At 34.2% G+C, this 19,519-nt stretch overlaps 2 protein-coding genes across 2 annotated transcripts in view; one reads left to right on the top strand and one right to left on the bottom strand.

Annotated features, from left to right (window-relative positions):
* Window positions 1–5,897: 5,897 nt before the first annotated feature.
* Window positions 5,898–10,400, bottom strand: LOC110449594. Its single transcript, XM_021496548.1, has 5 exons — window positions 10,389–10,400; window positions 9,535–10,042; window positions 9,208–9,261; window positions 7,809–7,883; window positions 5,898–6,391 (listed from the first exon to the last, which is right to left on the bottom strand). The coding sequence occupies exons 1-5, from the start codon at window positions 10,398–10,400 to the stop codon at window positions 5,907–5,909; spliced, it is 1,134 nt and encodes a 377-aa protein (XP_021352223.1). The 3' UTR covers window positions 5,898–5,906.
* Window positions 10,401–13,751: 3,351 nt separating this feature from the next.
* LOC110449606 (CAP-Gly domain-containing linker protein 1-like) overlaps window positions 13,752–19,519 on the top strand; it is a 96,353-nt gene continuing 90,585 nt past the window's right edge. Inside the window, exons 1-3 of the mRNA XM_021496572.1 lie at window positions 13,752–13,834; window positions 16,617–16,857; window positions 17,760–17,883. Of these exons, the coding sequence (XP_021352247.1) occupies window positions 17,760–17,883 (124 nt within the window). The 5' untranslated portion in view covers window positions 13,752–13,834; window positions 16,617–16,857. The remainder of the gene's footprint in view (window positions 13,835–16,616; window positions 16,858–17,759; window positions 17,884–19,519) is intronic.

Here is a 19,519-nt window from a genome sequence, read left to right as displayed (position 1 = left end):
GTACATCAACAGCTTTAATTGTGTCTCAATGAAAATTCGCGATATACATCCTTAGATGATCGATCTTACTCGCAAATTTGCACGAAAGGAAATCGCAGATTAAAGAAATTTCCAATTTAAATGCTACTTTTGAAAGAGTATTAAAGGGACTTCAACATTAAAAAAATGATATTGATAATACAAATATTATTCCTAACAATGCAGGATTTTTTTTTTCAAAAGTCAGCTATTGTGTTTGAAGGGTATCTTCTCATTATCTCTTTTATAGACAAAAGGAATAAGCAAATAAATGAAGTACTCTTGTTTGCGTAAGTTTCAACAGCTTTACGAAGCTAATTGGTCAATTGTAAGATCAAACTAACAGGTGACTGTCATTTTGGTTTTAGACCACATCATTCTACTGAAACAGTACTTTTAAATGTTGCTAATCATGGCAATGGTGTCCTTTTTATTGACCTTCGTAAGGCCTTTGGTATTTTTAAGTCTAAGAGAGTACACAGGCTGTAAGTTTCGAAAATATTTTCTTCGCCTTTCAAACAATAAATATTGGTGTCCGACAGGGCTCAATTTTGGGACCACTTATCTAAGGTGTCTAAAGCATGCATCAGCTACCATGTATGCTGATGATACTTCCCAGGATGTCAGAAATAAGACTGTTGAAGTGTTAGAAGAAAAAATGACACAACTGTCCAAAAACTTGCTAAATGTAGTGATCCTGTAGTTAGGATTGATGATTTTACCATTGAAACTGCTATCCGGGCCAAACTTCTAGGTGTCTTCATAGATAATTGTTTATCATGGAAAGGTTGTCAAAACAGATTGATGTTGTTCGACGACTTAGACCTTTTATGTCTAATGAAATCCTTCTGAAGGTATACAACACTAGTGTGTTTACGCGCTCATCGATGTTGAGCACTCCAAGTAATAAAGAATATATATTGGTAACATTTTTAAACTTCAGAAAAGATCTGCTGGAATTTTACTCGATGTTTGAAATATTTTAACCTTACTTGTTCACCTTTTAAATCCTAAGATAGATGCCTGTGTCTGACTTTAATGATTTAAGAAAAGCAGTTTTGACAACATTTTAAACTGATATTCCATGTGTTTTACACAATATGTTTGCTTATGTAAATGAGGTCACTGCTAGATTTACAAGAGCATCATCTTCAGAGAAACGGTATGTACCTTTAGCCAGAACAAACTACTATTTTAAGAGATCTTTTACCTATAAATGCTCTGTATTGTGGAATGGGCTAAACAGCAGTGTTAGAAATGCATGCAGTGTAAATGTTTTAAGAAGAATTACCCGATATCATTATACTGTGATACATGATTCAAGTAGCTTTTACAGTCTGTGATATTTAATTGTGTGACTATCATAAATGTTTGTATTCTTAACATGTTCTACAAATGCACAATTGGCATAACTGGTACATATGTACTACGTACGGTAATATTGAGGAAAATGAACATTCCTTATTTTCGTTACCTGCTGGTTGAAAGATGTGTTCGTAGAACATACGGAGTAGTTACAATACACCGTAAGAAATATCCTTCCACGTCGTCCGTTAGCAGTTCGATATTTTGTGTTCACAGGAATCTGGTTATGTTCGGACATAAGTGACGATGAGGTGTACATTTCAGGATTGGCCTGCATTTCGACGGCGTTTACGGTCGTATGAACGCAGATGGCAACGAACATATTCTATAATCCGTTGCCAACTGCGTTCATACTACCGTTTACGCCGTCAAACCGAAGGTCAATCATTATAATTACATCATAGTGTTCAAATGCTATACAAATGAAAAGACATTCAAAGCGAGTTGCTACGATGTTAACTAAGGTAGCCGTGGTTGCTAAGATAATATAGTTCCAGTGAATCTACATCGATATATGGGTATATTTAGAAACGACGCAGTGAACAAGACTATTTTTCTTCTTTTTATCGCTTTTAAAGTTTAAATTAAGTATTATAAGTAGCATTTCGAACATATGTGTTTATTTATAAAGGTCTTTAGGTACATGCATTGACACACTGCTCTGGTGGTTACGCGGTCAAACTTCGCAAAAGGAAGCCGCCATTGTTTGCTTTACCGTCAAAGAATTTTGAATGTGCATCCACGGAATAAGGGTTTGCCAGGATACAATTGTTGAATTATTAGACAACATAGATTTCAAATATGTGCAATGTTTCTAGATGTTGAAGGAACCAAACAATAGCTGTCGCCGAACAGTTATCTCACTGAAGCGTGAACGGCGCCATTTTTGAAACAGGTATCAATCCGCCGAGCCTTTTTTCATTGCGTATACTAATTTATACCAAGTCAGAGTTTACTAATCTGAAGAAGAAGAGATGTAAATATAAATAATTATCAGCTGGAACGATTGGACAGGCCGCATGGAAAACGGCATGGTGGTGTAGCGACATATATAGAGAACAATACACCGTTTATAAGACGTAGAGACATGGCGGTAGAGGGCATGGAAATATTGAATATTCAAATCTAATTTAAGAACTCAAACCCTTTACACGTAGACAATATATACAGACCCCCAAACTGTGATGCAGTGTTCAGGTGTTAGGGCCAGAGGAAACTCGGGCTAAGATGGATATAACTCAAAATTATATATTGTCGAAATTAAATGTAAAATGTGGATTCCCCCAAGGAGGTCCCGTCTCACAGTATCTATTCTTACTAGTTACAATGTACTAACTATTCAGGTGTTATGGATTAAATATATTGGGGCTCGCTTATTTCGGAGGAAATATAAACCACGCCATTCGTCGTCTGTCTCTCTTTTTATTCTCGTTCGTTACTCATCTCCTTCCTGGAAAGTTCACAAACATAGTACAAAGCAATACCTCCCTTACATTATAATCATCACATTGTTTGGTTCATGTATATTCTATATGAAATGTATATATTCTCTATGTGAATTTCTATAAAGCAATTGTTACCTCCCTTACACTATAATCATCACATTGTTTGGTTCATATATATAGGATATAACACGGGGGAAAACAATACAAATATCAAGGGCATTCAGATACATCACAATAATTATAAACTCGGACAATTTGCAGATGACTCCTTAATAATAACTTATGAACTCTTAGTCTTCGTCGTGTAGACCCTTTACTACAAAAAACACTTGCCAAATGCGACACTGCCAGGTGTGAAGTCAACAATGTGAAACTTGATAATTGAACTGTTTTCATGGAAACGATTGGAATTAGTGCATTATATATTTTGATATTTTAATTGGTCGTATTATACTACTATTTCCACTTTTCTTAGATAAATAATATCTTTGATGTGTTCCATTTCAGTTTTATTCAACTGATCTGACACAAAATGTCGGTAAAAAAATTGTGCGTGAAAGTGTTCTATATATATAGTAAAGTAGTGTCACCTTGTGCACATATTGAACAAATGATAACCGGTTTGACGGGTAATGCGCTGTTTATACCCAGCGAGACCCATATTCGTTACTAAGCAAGGACAAACTAAAAGGTCGGCACTTCCTTAGAAACGATAGAAGGAAGAGATGGGGAAGATCTCTAAACCGGAAATAACATAACCGGTTTTTTCTTAAATCTCAATTGAAAGCTTTTTAACTTTCACTGTCAGCTTTAAGTCTCTATAAGCAAGATACAGTTGACTAATTAACACTTTGCTTTTATCATTCTACTGCTTCTCACATGAAGAGAATTTGTATAGATACTTTTTTAAATTATGGTTTTATCTGCGAGGAGATACGAGATTATTTGATGTATATATTTCATTCGGAAATAAAATCTTTATAAAACCTTATTTGTTTTTGAAACTTTTGTAACTGCTTTTTCATGGTTTTATATTTGCAGTCCACAGAAACATTACGAGGAAATTTGAAGGCTAATAATGCATCTCTCTATAGAATAGTCGGACATTCCCTAAAGGTGTTCAAATTCTTTCTTCAAATCAAATACATTATATGTATGTAATGTAATGTTGTAAAGAGTTATCATACCTTTTACGAAAATGTGATAATCAAATCATTGAGAAAGACATTAAATAACATTTATTTCCAAACTACTGGAGAGGTTTTAGACTAAATGGAGTGGTAGCTTCTTTTAGCTAATGGAGAACAAAAGTTACACAAACAAAGGGGATGACCCACCTAGAGTTCATCCAAAGGTTTCATTGGCTGATAGCACTCAAACTAAATGCACTACTCCCTTAACAAAAGTGCTTGCTTTGTTTGGTTTTTCAAGGTTAGGGTCATTGTTACTATTGGCTGCCACTCAATAACTAGAACTGTAAGCCAAAGGCTAACTAATACTCCTGCTGCTATATAAATCAGAACTGTAAGTTAAAGGGTTACTAAGGCAAAGCATTGCAAAGCAATCCACAGTGTGCCACTAGTAACACGTATTTCGCACAAAGGGGCATACCTCAACCAAAAAGGGTCGAAATCCCAAATGCCGGTGCACAACTACATAAGATACCGACCATTCGTGCAAAGTTTGAATGAAATCCACCTGTCAGTTAAGGAGGAGTTGCACGGACAAGTATTTCGCATAAAGGGGCATAACTCCATCTGTTTGTATTAGCACTGTGCTTCCAACGTCATAATTAATAGTGCCACCTCACTTGAATGCTACGGCACAGATACCACAACACCAACCCCAGACCATTTTATACTCCACCTGGATTATTGGAGATTTTCGGGCAGGAGAAAAACACTTTCGCTGAATATTCCATGCGTGCGCTGACTTCGGGTTGAACCCCGGCCGCCTGCGTGGTAGGCGGATGGTGTTAACCACTCGACCACTCTGCTCATTTAAATACATGCACTGCTTCATCTGGAAAGCGGTTGTTTGTTTTTAAATGAGAATTTCGAAGGTTAATATCACTTGCTGTAGAAAACAATAGGGAGTCAGCACTTGTACACTGTTATCAGAAATCCTAGCTTGGGATAGCTTTTTGAGGTCCAAATATCAAAAGTCCATGTCACTGTTGTCATGTCATATCAGCCAAGTATACAGAAACTTTTAAGAAACTAAGGTGCTGGGGAAATAATATTTGACCATTCCCATGCTTCAGTAAAGGGCTATTACTTAATGGCTCACATACGCTCACTTCCGTCCAGTATGTAGAAACTAGCTAAGCTATTTAAACAAACTCAGCTTAGACACTTATTGTTTTACCAGAGACGTGCTCAAGTGAAGGGCTAGCAAGTTTGAAAACACAAATGACCTTGACCAACTTTCAAGGTCAGGGGTCAAATGTGTAAATAAACTTTCAATTCAATAACAACCATAGATTGTTGAGATCATGGCCTCGTTAATATCAAGACTACCAACTCAACTTTCAAGGTTAAAATTAAAACCAAATATGTTGACTGAATTATTTTTAATGAATCTAGCAGTACCATCACCTCACTTTAATTGTTTCAATGGAATTGCAAAGACTTCAACTATTATGCTGCATTGCCAAATTTTACAAATAAACATATAGAAATAAGAAAACCTAAGTGATATAAATGAACTTGTAAATGACTCTTTTCCAAGCTTTCGGGCTTAGCCCTTCGTCAGGGATTAAATGTCACTGGACCTCTATGTCACATCCATCTTGACAAACATGTTGAGTAACTAAGTGCTAAGTGATATAATTTGTCAACTTTAACTCATTCACTCCTAAAACTTCATAACGAACTATTCCAACCTTTGAACTGGAAGAGTTCAAATGAGTGTTCAGGGTGAATGAGTTAACCGATAGTTTGATAGAGACAATTTTTGAGATCATTTATTATTAGTGGTCATCAGCTGCGTGGAAGATTACAAAAAGAATAATACGAGAGAAAATACAAATATCTGTTTTGAAATCTTCAAGACATCTTTGGTGTTTTGTTTAAAGATTTATTTCATACAAACTACACAAGCTATGTATTTATCTTGCTCGTACGGAGGACATCGAAGAGAACCACAAAAAGCTTTGACGCCAAGAAACAATATACCATTGTCGTCTCTATCAGCTCCTCCAGCGAGAGGCTGTGCGTTCTCGTCCACACATACGTACTGGGTAGCAGCTTTATTATTATAATTCCCTGAAGCCAGTGACCCACTGTACGCCTTCGTCCAGCCGCTGTAGCAGGTCGTCCTCGCCGGTATCATCACTGAGGAAACAAAAGACGTAGATCTACAGACCGCACAGGGAACCTCTTCATCTCGTGATTGAGGCCCAAATAGAAAATGTCCGGTGTTAGATTCGTACTCTGCTCCATATATCCTCCCTGTGTAAGCATTCGGTACAACAGTCGTCTGTAACCATTCTGGATCAGGTGGTAGACAAAGATAGTCAACTGCAGCGCCTGTGTGGTCATACCATGAACCTCCTGCATAACCTTACAAGGGAATGGATTTTTTCAAGATTAATCAGTACACCCACTTCGTGTGTAGTTGGATCAAAATCATTTAGAAAAAAGCCGGGGAGTTTTAGTAGTTCATTTTGTCTTTTAATCATTATTTTAAAATGCGCTAAATACATTTATAATGTATGTCAAAAGGGTACAATAAGTGCAATCTGAGTAAAGGCAAAATTTTGAGTCTTACCACTATTGGACCGCGTCATTTTGCTTACAGCGCAGCTATGACTTTTATTTTAACAATGATGTGTCCCCTTGGCCGAAATTTACTCTAACCAAATTGGGTTATCTATCCCTTCATCCTTATTCAACTCTCTCTATCCTATTGATCCCACCCCATAGCCTTGAAAGGGATCGATTGGGGTGGGAGTTATTAGGGGTCAACTTTTGTTTAAACATAATTCAGTCCGTTTGACCAAGTGATAAATCATACCAAATTCAGTTTACTCATTCTTAAGAATTAGTATTTTTTCACATTGATCATTTCACCCTTTTTGTCGGGGAAGGGGGCCTAAACCATTTGATCTCTTTCCATCATGCTCTAGGTAACATTTACTTGGAGGCATTTACACACGTACATTAATAATCTATTTCCAATATTTGATACACCATTCGTACCAATACTATGTCCTTTTCAATCGATTTTAACCAAATTTGGTTGCACATCCTTATGCTTAAGTAGAATCCTATATCAAACCCGTTCATTTGGGTTAAGGTATTTAAAAATAAATTTGTATGAAGCTTACTTAAATAAAGTGTACTCAGTCTTGTATTTTCAAGAAATATTTACCAATATCCCATCTTGTTTGGTCGGCCCTTCTGTCTATGGGGGAAAGGGCGCATACTCTTAATTTAAATTAAATCGTTAAGATCCTTTGCCTTATCATTCTCCAGATAAACGTTAGTCAAATCATTACGCCGTCATTACAGGTGAAGCATAAACAAATAAACCATACTTTGAAAAGAAAAAGCAAGTTTCATATATATTGATAATGTGAAAATTAATTTAATATAACTTATACATGTATGACTTATTCTAATTCATTTGAGATGTAACATGGCATTTGATTGGTTAATCAAAATAATTAACGGGGGAAGGGAAAACACTCTTCATTTAATAATAAACGCTAAGTTCCTTGGCCCAATAATTCTCTAGACAAACTGTTGTCAAATCATTACTCTGTCGTTCTGGACTAGTAGCTTTTTAACGGAAAATTTATTAGATGGACGATGATGCTTTAAATGCGATATCACACAGCCGTGATTTAATTCATCATGCAGCTTTATAAGTTTATCAAATGACATAAAATGTTTCCATATTTTTAAAAGGAATTTAGAAAAACCGAAACATGTGAAAAAAATAGATTGGAAAAAAGAGTTGTAGCAACAAACCTACCAGAATGCACGAGTTCCGTCAGATTGGCAGGACAGTCGGTCCTTCCCCAGCGGACAAACGTGGATCCGCCACCAACTATATCACAAAGGGGAAATTATGTTTTGAGTTTTATATTGAATCTATGTACCACCATCACTGATCACTGGTCATATCAGAACAAGCGAATTCGATTTCTTGAAGGTTAATCAAATAGCATTACATAAACGAGTGCCAGCGAACAAGTGTATAAAACCCTAATTTCATGATAATGCTGCAAAAAAGGTGAACACTTTCAATGTATTGAAACGAAACTACAAAAACTCTTTCAAAAACATCATATCCACATTGCATCATTATTTCCATCAAGCGTGTTTCATTGAAAATAATTGGAGGTACCCTATCAAATATCAAATACGGTCGACACGATTCAGATACATTTTACCTATGTAAAACGTTAATTTGTAAGATAATACATGGATTTAAAATGACTGATTTTGTGTTCTGAGATTTAGTTATGCTGACTAAGGTAGAATGTAGATCACTTTCGGATAACAGTAGTGTATACTAGGATGAGAGAGATATGCAAGCAACTCTTGCTAAATTGCCATGGATTGAGATATGAGGAATATCAAAGCAGATCTTGACAAGTGACATTTTTGTACTATGTTTTCCGTACTAAACAGAATTTCTGCAATTATCTTAATTATATGAAAGCAAATAGCTTCTTTTTCGGCGTTACATATTGAGTGAATCACATTAACATATTAGGGAGGAGTTTGCGTTCCTGTACCAATTACAAAAACACAATTCAATCTGTTTAATTGTATTTGCATTCTTTAAATTAATTCTATATGGAATATAATCTAACTATCGCCGTATTCAGGAGTTGGAATAAGATTTGATAATTAAAATTCGTCTCAATTTATAGGATTTTTTTGTACTTTTGACTAAACTTTTAAAACTCAAAAAACTGAAATGGCTTTGGATTTTTCTATTGTTTACGATTGTTTAAATAACAACAAAAAAAATACATCTTTTCATGACTTTTTTCATTTTGGTATTTTATCAAAATATTAAATAGTCAAGGTTATAAACTTGTTTTTGATTGTGATTTTAAGATTTTTGTTTTTTCAAAATCTCGAAAATTTCACAATTGGTGCTTTTTACGATGATCAATCAGCCATGATCGTCCGCCACTGATTTGGAGCTGTCGGCCTCGTGAAGATAAAATGTTCTAACGTTCCACCAAATTTTCACACATCATACACAGAGTTATCGCTCGTCTAACCTATTCAAAATTTCTCTATAACTACAAGCTTTCGTGGCCTATTGAACGATGGTTTGATTATTAAAGGAAATGCAAGCATACACCATATTGAGCTTATATGGTATGTAAACAATTAAATAGTGGCATATTTACCTTGAGACAATTGCTGTATTATGGAGGTGTTTTTACCATTCTGACTCCGAGCCTCTGTATCAAGTGGAATTAGAACGAAATATAAAAATCATGCATGTTTATTCTCTGGGCCTTAGTTACGAGTGAAGCTTGAGCAAATAAACGATATTTTAAAAAGGAAAAGCACGTATAATGTATTATAATAATGTAAAAAATAAATCTATTATAACTTATATAACTAATTATAAAACAAACCAACGGATGGTGTAGATCAGGACTAAATGACAAATATACGGTTAGATAAGCAAATAAAAGTTGGACTTTAATAATTACAGTAGTCTAGTCTACCATTGTTTGCCTGTGAAAGTTGTTGTTTGAGTGAAGACATTTCTCCAGTCTGTGTCAGTTTCATGGTTTTCATGGTTTGTAGTTCACCATTTTCTGTCAGTTCCTTGGTTTTTAAGGACTGTAGTTCTGCAGACTGTGTCTGTAGTTCACTAGTCTGTGTCTGTACCGTGGTCTGGAGGGTTTGTAGTTCACTATTTTGTGTCTGTATCGTGGTCTGGAGGGTCTGTAGTTCACCAGTTTGTGTCTGTTCCGTGCTCTGGAGGGTTTGTAGTTCACTATTTTGTGTCTGTATCGTGGTCTGGAGGGTCTGTAGTTCACCAGTTTGGGTCTGTACCGTGGTCTGGAGGGTCTGTAGTTCACCATTTTGTGTCTGTACCGTGGTCTGGAGGGTTTGTAGTTCAATATTTTGTGTCTGTACCGTGGTCTGGAGGGTCTGTAGTTCACCAGTTTGGGTCTGTACCGTGGTCTGGAGGGTCTGTAGTTCACCATTTTGTGTCTGTTCCGTGGTCTGGAGGGTTTGTAGTTCACTATTTTGTGTCTATACCGTGGTCTGGAGGGTCTGTAGTTCACCAGTTTGTGTCTGTTCCGTGGTCTGGAAGGTTTGTAGTTCACTATTTTGTGTCTGTAACGTGGTCAGGAGGGACTGTAGTTCACTATTTTGTGTCTGTATCGTGGTCTGGAGGGTCTGTAGTTCACCAGTTTGTGTCTGTACCGTGGTCTGGAGGGTCTGCAGCTTTCCCTGGAGGTGGGTTATTAGTTGTTGTAGTCTGGGTCACTCAGGAGAATCCTCTTGGTAGAGTCTTCATTACAACTAGCATTCACTGTCACCATATGTAAAAATATTACCAACAAACTGACTCGGACATAGTTAAACAGCATTTTACGTCTATACTGATTCCTTATAGCTTATAAAATGGTGTCGACAATACATGAATAAAACGTTAGAGGTTATCATTCAGTAACTGACACAATGTCAATTTTAACCAGCGATTTAACAGAACACTCTCCCACGTAACAAATTTACTATAGATAAGCAAGATACTGTTAGAACAATTACTTTTTCCCGCGAATATGCATTTTCGCGTTTGTTGTTCCGACGACATATTCACGAAGGTTTGAATTTCCACATTTCATTTGTGTCTAAATTAATATTCGTGATATTCTTGCATACATTATCCACTCTGCTGACGAATGTACAAGAACATGATAAAATGATCTCGCAGATAGTATTTCATTTTTATTTTACTGAAAATTGATACCTTTAATTTGTTCATTATTTCCCCTACAATGCAAAGTAGAATCTGAAACAAAGTGATTGGGTTTTAATTGTATATTTTCATTTTCAAAAGAGTTTGTTAGAAAAAAAAGGTACAGAAAGTATTATTGCGGTATATATTATCGTAAAACATGTTGCCTAAGAATCGTAAAGTTTTACAACTTATTTAAGACCTCTTCGACAATAAACATGCTATAATAAATAGATAACACTATGACTTTTGACAACACAGATAAGATGTTAATAAAGAAGTGTGCATCAAATAAAGTACAAAGAATAGACAGATATTGTGATTAGAAGTATATCAGTCAAAGCTTACATGTCATATAGTATATCTGGAATGTTAAGTTTAGCTCACCTGATCCAAAGGGCCAAGTGAACTAATACATACATGTACCGTGGTGTAGGATCCATCATCGTCCGTACGTACGTAGTCCTTTCATTGTCAACTTTTTTTTATTTTAAACAACTTTTTAATAAACCAGAGGCCTATGGGTTTATATTTGGCCATTAGCATGCTGGTGTGAAGGGCTAAAAGTTTTGTTCAAATGAATGACATTGACCAAGTTTCAGAGTTACATGAGTCAAATATCTCTACATTTAAAGGGCTTCTTCTCGATACCTAAACGTTTGTAGCTTTAATTAGCCTTTTGAAATATAGTTTTAGGGTTACACGCATTAAATGAATACCAGGTGAGCGATGCAGACCCTTTAGGTCTCTTGCTGATATAATACTGACAGAGGTCTCGAATAATTCAAAGCGTTACAGATGACTATGTGTGTCATCTTTTTGTGTAAGAAGGGACAGAGATAAACAAAATCTACCATTAATGTATTGGATTACGTATGAGATGTTTTACGATTAGCGTTGTCTAACTGGCTGGCTGGCTATTACGCCTACACTATTTAAACGTGATGTAATAATGCATCATGAAAAGGCGGAATGACGAGTATTGAAGTAGGTTATCATGTCTCACTACAATACCATCCTGTCGTGTTCTGATCGCATGTTTACATTGAAATAGGGTCATCATGACACTCTTACAAACCGAGACCACATAAGACTCAAGCTGTATTTTATTGAAATCCTGACTATAAACAACGTCGTTTATTCAAACAACACAAGACATGAATTTTCCTTGTACGTAAGGAGGACATCGAAGAGAGCCACAAAACGCCTTAACTCCATAAAACATCAAAGAGGTATCATCAGCAAAAAAGCGCGAAATACTATTTAAATTATCAACAATATCATTAATATATATAAAAAACAACAGAGGACCTAACACACTTCCTTGTGGTACACCAGCATTTGTGTAACCTATACAACACATATTATGGTAAATTTCTATTAACTGATGGACAGTGGAATGATGAATCATAAAAACAGATTGCTTTTCGTAAAATAAAGAATGATCAAGGAGAAATTATTCTCAAAAAAAATAAACTATTAAAATCAGCATGTTTATAGGCCCAAACTTCTCGACTGTAGGTACAATAGAGATTAACAGGTATAAACAAAAATACAATACATGCATCATGATCACTTATATTACGATCAATCGGAATTACATACGAATCAGTACATTTGGTAAGATCAGTTAATAAAATAGGATCAAGTAAACTATTTCTAGTTATTCCACGCCTAGTCGGCCCATTCATAACATTATATAGTTAAGTCGATTTCCAACATGACTTGGTGTAAAATATGATTACGTGATAACGTTACATGTAGCATATCTACATTTATATCACCAACAATAATAACATTCGAAGTAATTTCTAAAGCTTTTTCAATCGATACTTAAAATTCTCCCAAAAGGGTGACGTGAATTAATACACTATTGTGACCCAATTCTACCTGTATCCAAATTATTTTTCCATCTAGAAATTCGAGATAATTCCTCCGGACACATCTTAAAGAAACAGAATAATATACTAAAATACCACCACCGGAGAATTTTCAGTCTTTTCTAAATGGTTCCACAAAACCCGGTAGAACTAGTTCAGAAGTAGGTATTATACATACTCATCCAAATGCGTTTCAGTCATACATAAAATATTGAATTCATTTGTAATATTTTCAATATATTCTTATTCATTCCTTATACTTCTAACATTCAAATATAGATAATTCATTTACTGATGGACCTGGATTAATTTCTACACCCATGTCCAATATAAGCAGAGACGTGTTATATAAGTCTATCAAGTCTGATATAAGTAATAACAATAAAATATGGCAAAAAAATATGTTTTGAAACTGTGTCTGTAAGGACATCAACATGAAAGATGCTACGCGTATTCAATGTGTGGTTTAACTAAAGATGTCTAAAGCATCCTTAAACTCTCCAAGTTCATATATTCCATTGTTCTTCGTAGAACTCCCATAATGGAATTAGCTCTATCACGGACTTATCTAATTCCGTGGCTCTATTTACTTTTTCAGATATATCATTATATGTTTATCAGATGATAATTTATTGTCTATGAGTATGACACCGATATATTTTTTCAATGTTAAACATCTAGCTTTTTTCATAATTCTTAAGGAAAATCGCTTAATAACAATTTGCCATTTATATTACAGTATCATTATTCTGTGATCACACCCTAAAGGCACCCTAAAGAAGAAGAAGAAGGCCCTGAGGCCCATGGCCAGTTACTGCAGCAACAGATCTACTGTATAGTAGAGCTCTACATTAAACGCTTTCACAGCTGAGTCATCAACACTGGTGACATTAATGTTTTTTCTGTCGATTGACTCATTAACAAAAAATGTCGACAAAGAAACAGAAGAATTCTAAATAAAGTTTTATCATATACTCGGTTAGAAATTACGTATTAATTAATCTATATATAGATATCTACAGCTAGGCTACTGGAGGCCTCGGGGATTTTTTTTGTTTACACCGGAACTCATTTACGGCGCATGCGCAATGTGGGACCTCATCTCTTGCAGCCATGATTTGTGGTATAAATTTGGTAGCAGGGTAAAGGTACGATCAAGCGCCACGTAACTAGGTGAGTAAATTGAACGCCTATATACTGTGCAAATGAAAACATGAAAATCTGCTTAACCTTTAAAATATAGTCCAAAAGTCATCTGTGCTTTAAAAGTAACGAGACAGCGAAAAACTTTCGCAGATGTGAGGTCGGATGAGGAAACGGTCCCGTCGGAGTTCGAGAGAGGTCAATGAGTAATCTTGTAACGTTAAAATTTAACATCAGAGTATTTAGTTAGGCTGTTGATTTTAAGTAGATGGCATTTTTCGTGAAAATTTGGACAGGTTTGATTTCAGTACGTTATTTCTATACACTTCGTTACACTGTTGGGGAAAGTAAATAAATGCGAACACTGAAGTGACAGTTGTGACGTCAACCTGAACCTGTCGTCCTAACATTCCTGTCGGACATAATGTCATTATTTGTGAATTTACAACGATGTCACTTAACAGTGTCCACACTTGTACATTACACATGTCCGCAGTATCGTCCCATAGAGCTGTCATGTTTACCCATCATCCTGAATTTCCCTTTAGGTGCCTCAGGCTAACACGACTAACAGTAGTTGATGCTTCCGCAGAAAGCGTGCCATTCATTGAGAAACAGTCTCCTGCTCTGTTTGTTAATTGACCCCACAACAGATGTTAGCTGTATAGGAAGCTCTGCCCTAAAAAATAAATATTTTTTCACACGTTCATTTGTAAAGTAGTAGTACATGTGTTCTGGATGAGTCAAACTAAATTTAGGCCATAAGAAGTTGTGTCTGCCTGTGTGCATCTCTTCTGCTCATGACAGTCCATAACACAACAACACAGGAGCTGTTACCACTACAGCGTCATTAGTCACTCACATATACTTGACTTCCAGCTTTTCTTATGTTCGTCTCTTATGCTTTAATTACTCTGAAACGGTATTGAGTGATTCATCTGTCTGCTGTCTGGGTCTTTTTGTTTCCTTCGTCCTGAGATGAACATGTGCTATTCCTGCATGTTATAAATAAACATGTACATCAAGTAATGTCATGCATTCTAATTTTGTCAAAATACTGAAATACATTGATCATTGATAATATATATATATATATATATTGATCAATATATTTGAGTGTTTTTATAAATATGTCAAAACACTCAAATTTATTGATCAATATATATCATTTATATATATATTGAATAATTGATCAATATATTTGAGTGTTTTGGCAAATTTATAATATATATATATGCAGCACTCTTCATTTTCCACTCAAGATATTCTACATTAAAAATGCATTAAAATAATGCAGAATAATGAGAATGGTATAACATATGATCCATTAATGTTTTGTCTCTTTTTTTCCTCTAAACCAAACCAAATCCTGTTGAAATGCATACAACTATATATACACGTGCATATATATACCTGCAGCATGCATTTTTATTTTTCATCGGTCATAAGTAACACTGAAAAAAATGCAGATGAGTCGACCTATATGAAAAGCTTGAGTCCTGGCCCCTGCATTCTATATACAGTATACTCATCTGCATTTTGAGAACCCATCCACCCTCAATGGGAATACAGACTAATCAATATTTTGAAAATGAAGTTCAAGACTGGCCAAAAAATGTCCTTAAATCATTGAAATGTGGTGAAACATTTCTCAGAATTTTACATGTATTTATACTTGTATGTGTGTATATATATATATATATATATATACATAATTACATATTAATTCATTTTAATTCACTATATTTTTTAATTTTTTAATGCATTATATATATATATGTATTTAAGTTCAGGACTTGATCAACCATTAAATATTTTAACTGGATAAATGACTTGATAGGCAATATGTCTTCTGAATGTTTGTTGTATTTTCTATTTATTATTGTATTATGAATTCAACTGATGTCGCATAAAACATATGTCAGTCAAGAATGTTGACACTTTGATAATCATAAGTGTATATATTATATTTGTAATACACAGCAATAAAGTGTTATTTTAAAATTTGGCAATATGACATAATTGATGAAATGTTTTGATATATGTACATCAGAATATATATGATCAATACTTGTTGAACTGGCAATACATAGCATTCGTTAATATCTTCAAGCAACATGTAATACCAGATATCACCATAATCTCATATTTTACTACGGTGGAAGCTGCAGTTGTAAAGTAAGAATGTGTGTCACACATCTTTGTAATTGAAGTTTATAGCTAAAATTGACAAATTAATATTTTAAAAGGAGATAACTTAATCAAAGTTACTTCCTTTTGCTGCAATGCTGACTATGATATCTCTGCCTTCCTTAAACAAATATTTAGTGTTTCCGGTAACCCTACCTACCCTAATTTTTTGTGTCTTACCTAAACTTTTTAAGGCAATTTTCAAAGAAGCATGGTTAAAATCAAGATAACTCTATGTAAACTACATAAAATTATCTTTACAAATAAAACTTGTTACCTACCTACCTACCTACCTACCCTAACTTTGTCCAATATGTTACAGGAAACCGTTTTTGTTTTGGTCTTGCCTAATCATATATATATATATAATACAAAAAAGTTTTTTTTTTTTTTTTTAAATATAATTAAAAAATTGTTGGTTCTCTACTTGGTGGCCTTAAATAAACATATTTGGTATATATTCTAATGTAAATAATTATTTCTCCATTTATAATGGAGCGAGCAACATTAAATATTAAATACATTGCAAACATGATAATTATTAGATGAAGTTGAAACTTAATAGATATTTCATATCATGAGCATGTGTATAATTTACAAAATGAACATTTGTTTTCGACAGAATAATGGTTTAAACTATAGAAGCCACTGGAGTAGGAGACTTTTCTACCATTGCGTTGGATATAGACAAAAACATCAAGAGATTTCCAAGTGCATATACACGGGAAGATTTGGGCCTGCTGATGATTTAGTTTACCAGGTCATAGCTGCCAGCTACAAGAAAGATTCTTGCTAATTTCTGTCCAACATCTGTGAAGTGGTGATGTTTTAATATAATGGAATAACAAAGAAAGCTGAAAAAGGTAATTGTGTGATATTTAATATTCAGCGAATATATGATATTGTATTTGAATAAGGACACAAGATGCAAACATTGATTTTCACTTCATAATTTGTTGACAATATGATGCACATAAGAAGTACTTGAACATGTATTTAAAGCACTTGAGACCAGTAATATTTTGCATTCAAGAAACATCATGTTGCAAATTAAATTGTTCATTAATATATATTCAAAGTTTATTGAGTAAGTTAAATTGTTCAATTTTTTTCTTGCCCAGAATGAAGTAACTTACAAGTTCATTATTTTATCTTCAGTATCTTCAATGTTTATCTATATTATATATACCTGCAGTAACCTATTGTCTTTATTTTTTAGCCTTGATTATAATTCTCCATGCATGCTACTGTACCTTTATGCTCAATACTATGATACAAAAATATCAGGATTGTCCGTTTAATTTTCTCATATTCATGTAGGTAAATGGGGAACATAGCAAAGGCTATCCAGCAAAAAACTATTTTCTAAAATAGTAGTTCCAAAAAGATTGTTAAAAGTTTTCCAAGATTTACACAATGTATGTGACACTGGATTTTGAAATAAGAATAGTGTTGAATTGCCCTACTTAGAAATCTATCAAAATGTGTTGGTTTAGATCCTTCTGTGATACACTTGATTAAAAGAATAAAAAAAGAACTTTGTTCTCATTCCTCACAATATTTGTTTTATCATGATCAGCCTTTGATTCGCTCATTTCTCAAAGTATTTGATATCTTTAATCATTCAGGTATATGATCAATTAAGTTAAGTTTCAATAAGGTTTTTAATTTTATTGCAATATATTTATGACTTTGTCAATAAAGTTACATATTTTCAGGAAAAAATCTGACATCAGATAATAAAAGAGAATGTTTTGTTTTGTAGATGAGTTTACCTCGACCGTCAGGGCTAAAAGCGCCCTCTAAGATCGGCAAACCCTTGAGTGTGCCGACCCCACGCCCATCAGGTACAAGCATTCCATTGCCTGGTTCTGTGCAAAAAGTGCAAAGTAAGCTTGCTCCACCCTGCTTCTGTCTTTCTTTCCTCTGTTGGTTGATTTGCCTGTTCTTCCTATGTTTGTATCCACAGTGTGATTTGTGTTTAAACCCTATGTTGTGCTCACCAAATACAATCTGGTATTGAAATAACTGATGTCAAATATTTCATATATTATATGCATAGTTTTAGTAATAAAAAGCTAAACAAAATAATTATTTATTGAAACACAATGAGATTATTTCTATCTCCTATTTAGTAATTATTATATTTAAATGATAATTGAGATTTTAAGGAAATGATAATTGAGATTTTTAAGGAAATGTAATTCGTTGATTTTGACAAGATCTGTCTTTTAGTAAATTTTAACATGTTGGAACTGGTTTACACCCATGTGTTTCAAAAAGTTACTCAAATTTCCTGGGGTTTTTTTGAGTGATACAATGTAATGATATACATAAGGTGAACAGAGGTATTAATTGATTTTGTCGTTTCATGTGTTGACATCACATCAGAAATAATGGAATCCTTATTAACATGTACACAACATATGACAAACCTTGACAAACCTGTGTTAACATGGAAAAAAACTTTTACAACTTTTCGTTAATCTCTAGCTGGTATTATGTCTGGTAAATATATATTTAGAGAGTCTGTAATATGGTGCCTGATACAGTCATCATCATGAAAATGAAATGTATTTAATATTCATAGATGAGAGTTATTTTTGTAATTTCAATGATTGATAGGAATGCATAATGACTGACACCACCAATGTGTAAAGCTCGCCACATATACATGGCAAAATTTAGCACCAAACTTGCACCAAGTGACCCCCCTATGTACCTGTAACACACCCTTTGAGGCACTTGTAGGGAAATCTATGAAACTTGTCTGGCGGCATATTTCTATGTTTTATCTTGAAAATTTACCTGTTATAAATAACCTGTTGCATACAAAATAGTAATGATTTTTATTGTTTACCTTGAAATAATATAGTAAGTCATTATCACAGTTTAAAATCTATACAAGAAACTTTATTTAGCATCTCATATATCAAACAGAGAAACATTAGCGCTGTAGCGCTATTTTTGCGACAAACAGGATAAAAAGCAAACAGAAAACAACAAACAAGCCATACACTATCACAGAAAGCTAGCTAGCACATAATCAGCGAGTAAAACATACAATAACATAGCAGCATATAAATAGATATCACAGGCACTAAATTTAAAGTACTATACTAAAAATGATGTAATGAGATAATAGTGAACACCTGCATATCCCACAGGTGTTGCTATATAATAGGAGGGTTAAAGCACTTCAAGTGCAATGAACATACATGCTAATATAGCAAAAAGAGTAAAAATTGACATAATATACACTAATATGGTGCAAAATAAAATAGGACGACAAGGTCTACTAGTAAGGTCTTTACCTGGTATTATATTGTTTAGTGTACTTGTATAGTAATCAAGATGATATGAATTTCCTGGAGTGATATGAAAAACAAATTAACCCACAAACATAAATACATTTGAGTATGGTTAAAGATTTCCAATAATTATAATTGCATGGTAGATTTGATTGTTGTGTTACATGGCTGTCCTGTAATAAAAATAACAGTACTTAATATGACTGTGTTTGAA

The sequence above is a fragment of the Mizuhopecten yessoensis genome, unplaced genomic scaffold (assembly GCF_002113885.1).
Source record: "Mizuhopecten yessoensis strain PY_sf001 unplaced genomic scaffold, ASM211388v2 scaffold4701, whole genome shotgun sequence".
Taxonomy (NCBI): domain Eukaryota; kingdom Metazoa; phylum Mollusca; class Bivalvia; order Pectinida; family Pectinidae; genus Mizuhopecten; species Mizuhopecten yessoensis.
Note: the sequence above shows the minus strand (reverse complement) of the source record. Positions and strands in the feature narration are given on the sequence as shown.

Coding starts and splice junctions, on each gene's coding strand:
- LOC110449594 (XM_021496548.1), bottom strand. Junction 7,884..9,207: donor AATACAGCAATTGTCTCAAG/GTAAATATGCCA, acceptor TTTGTGATATAG/TTGGTGGCGGATCCACGTTT. Junction 6,392..7,808: donor GACGGAACTCGTGCATTCTG/GTAGGTTTGTTG, acceptor TTCCCTTGTAAG/GTTATGCAGGAGGTTCATGG.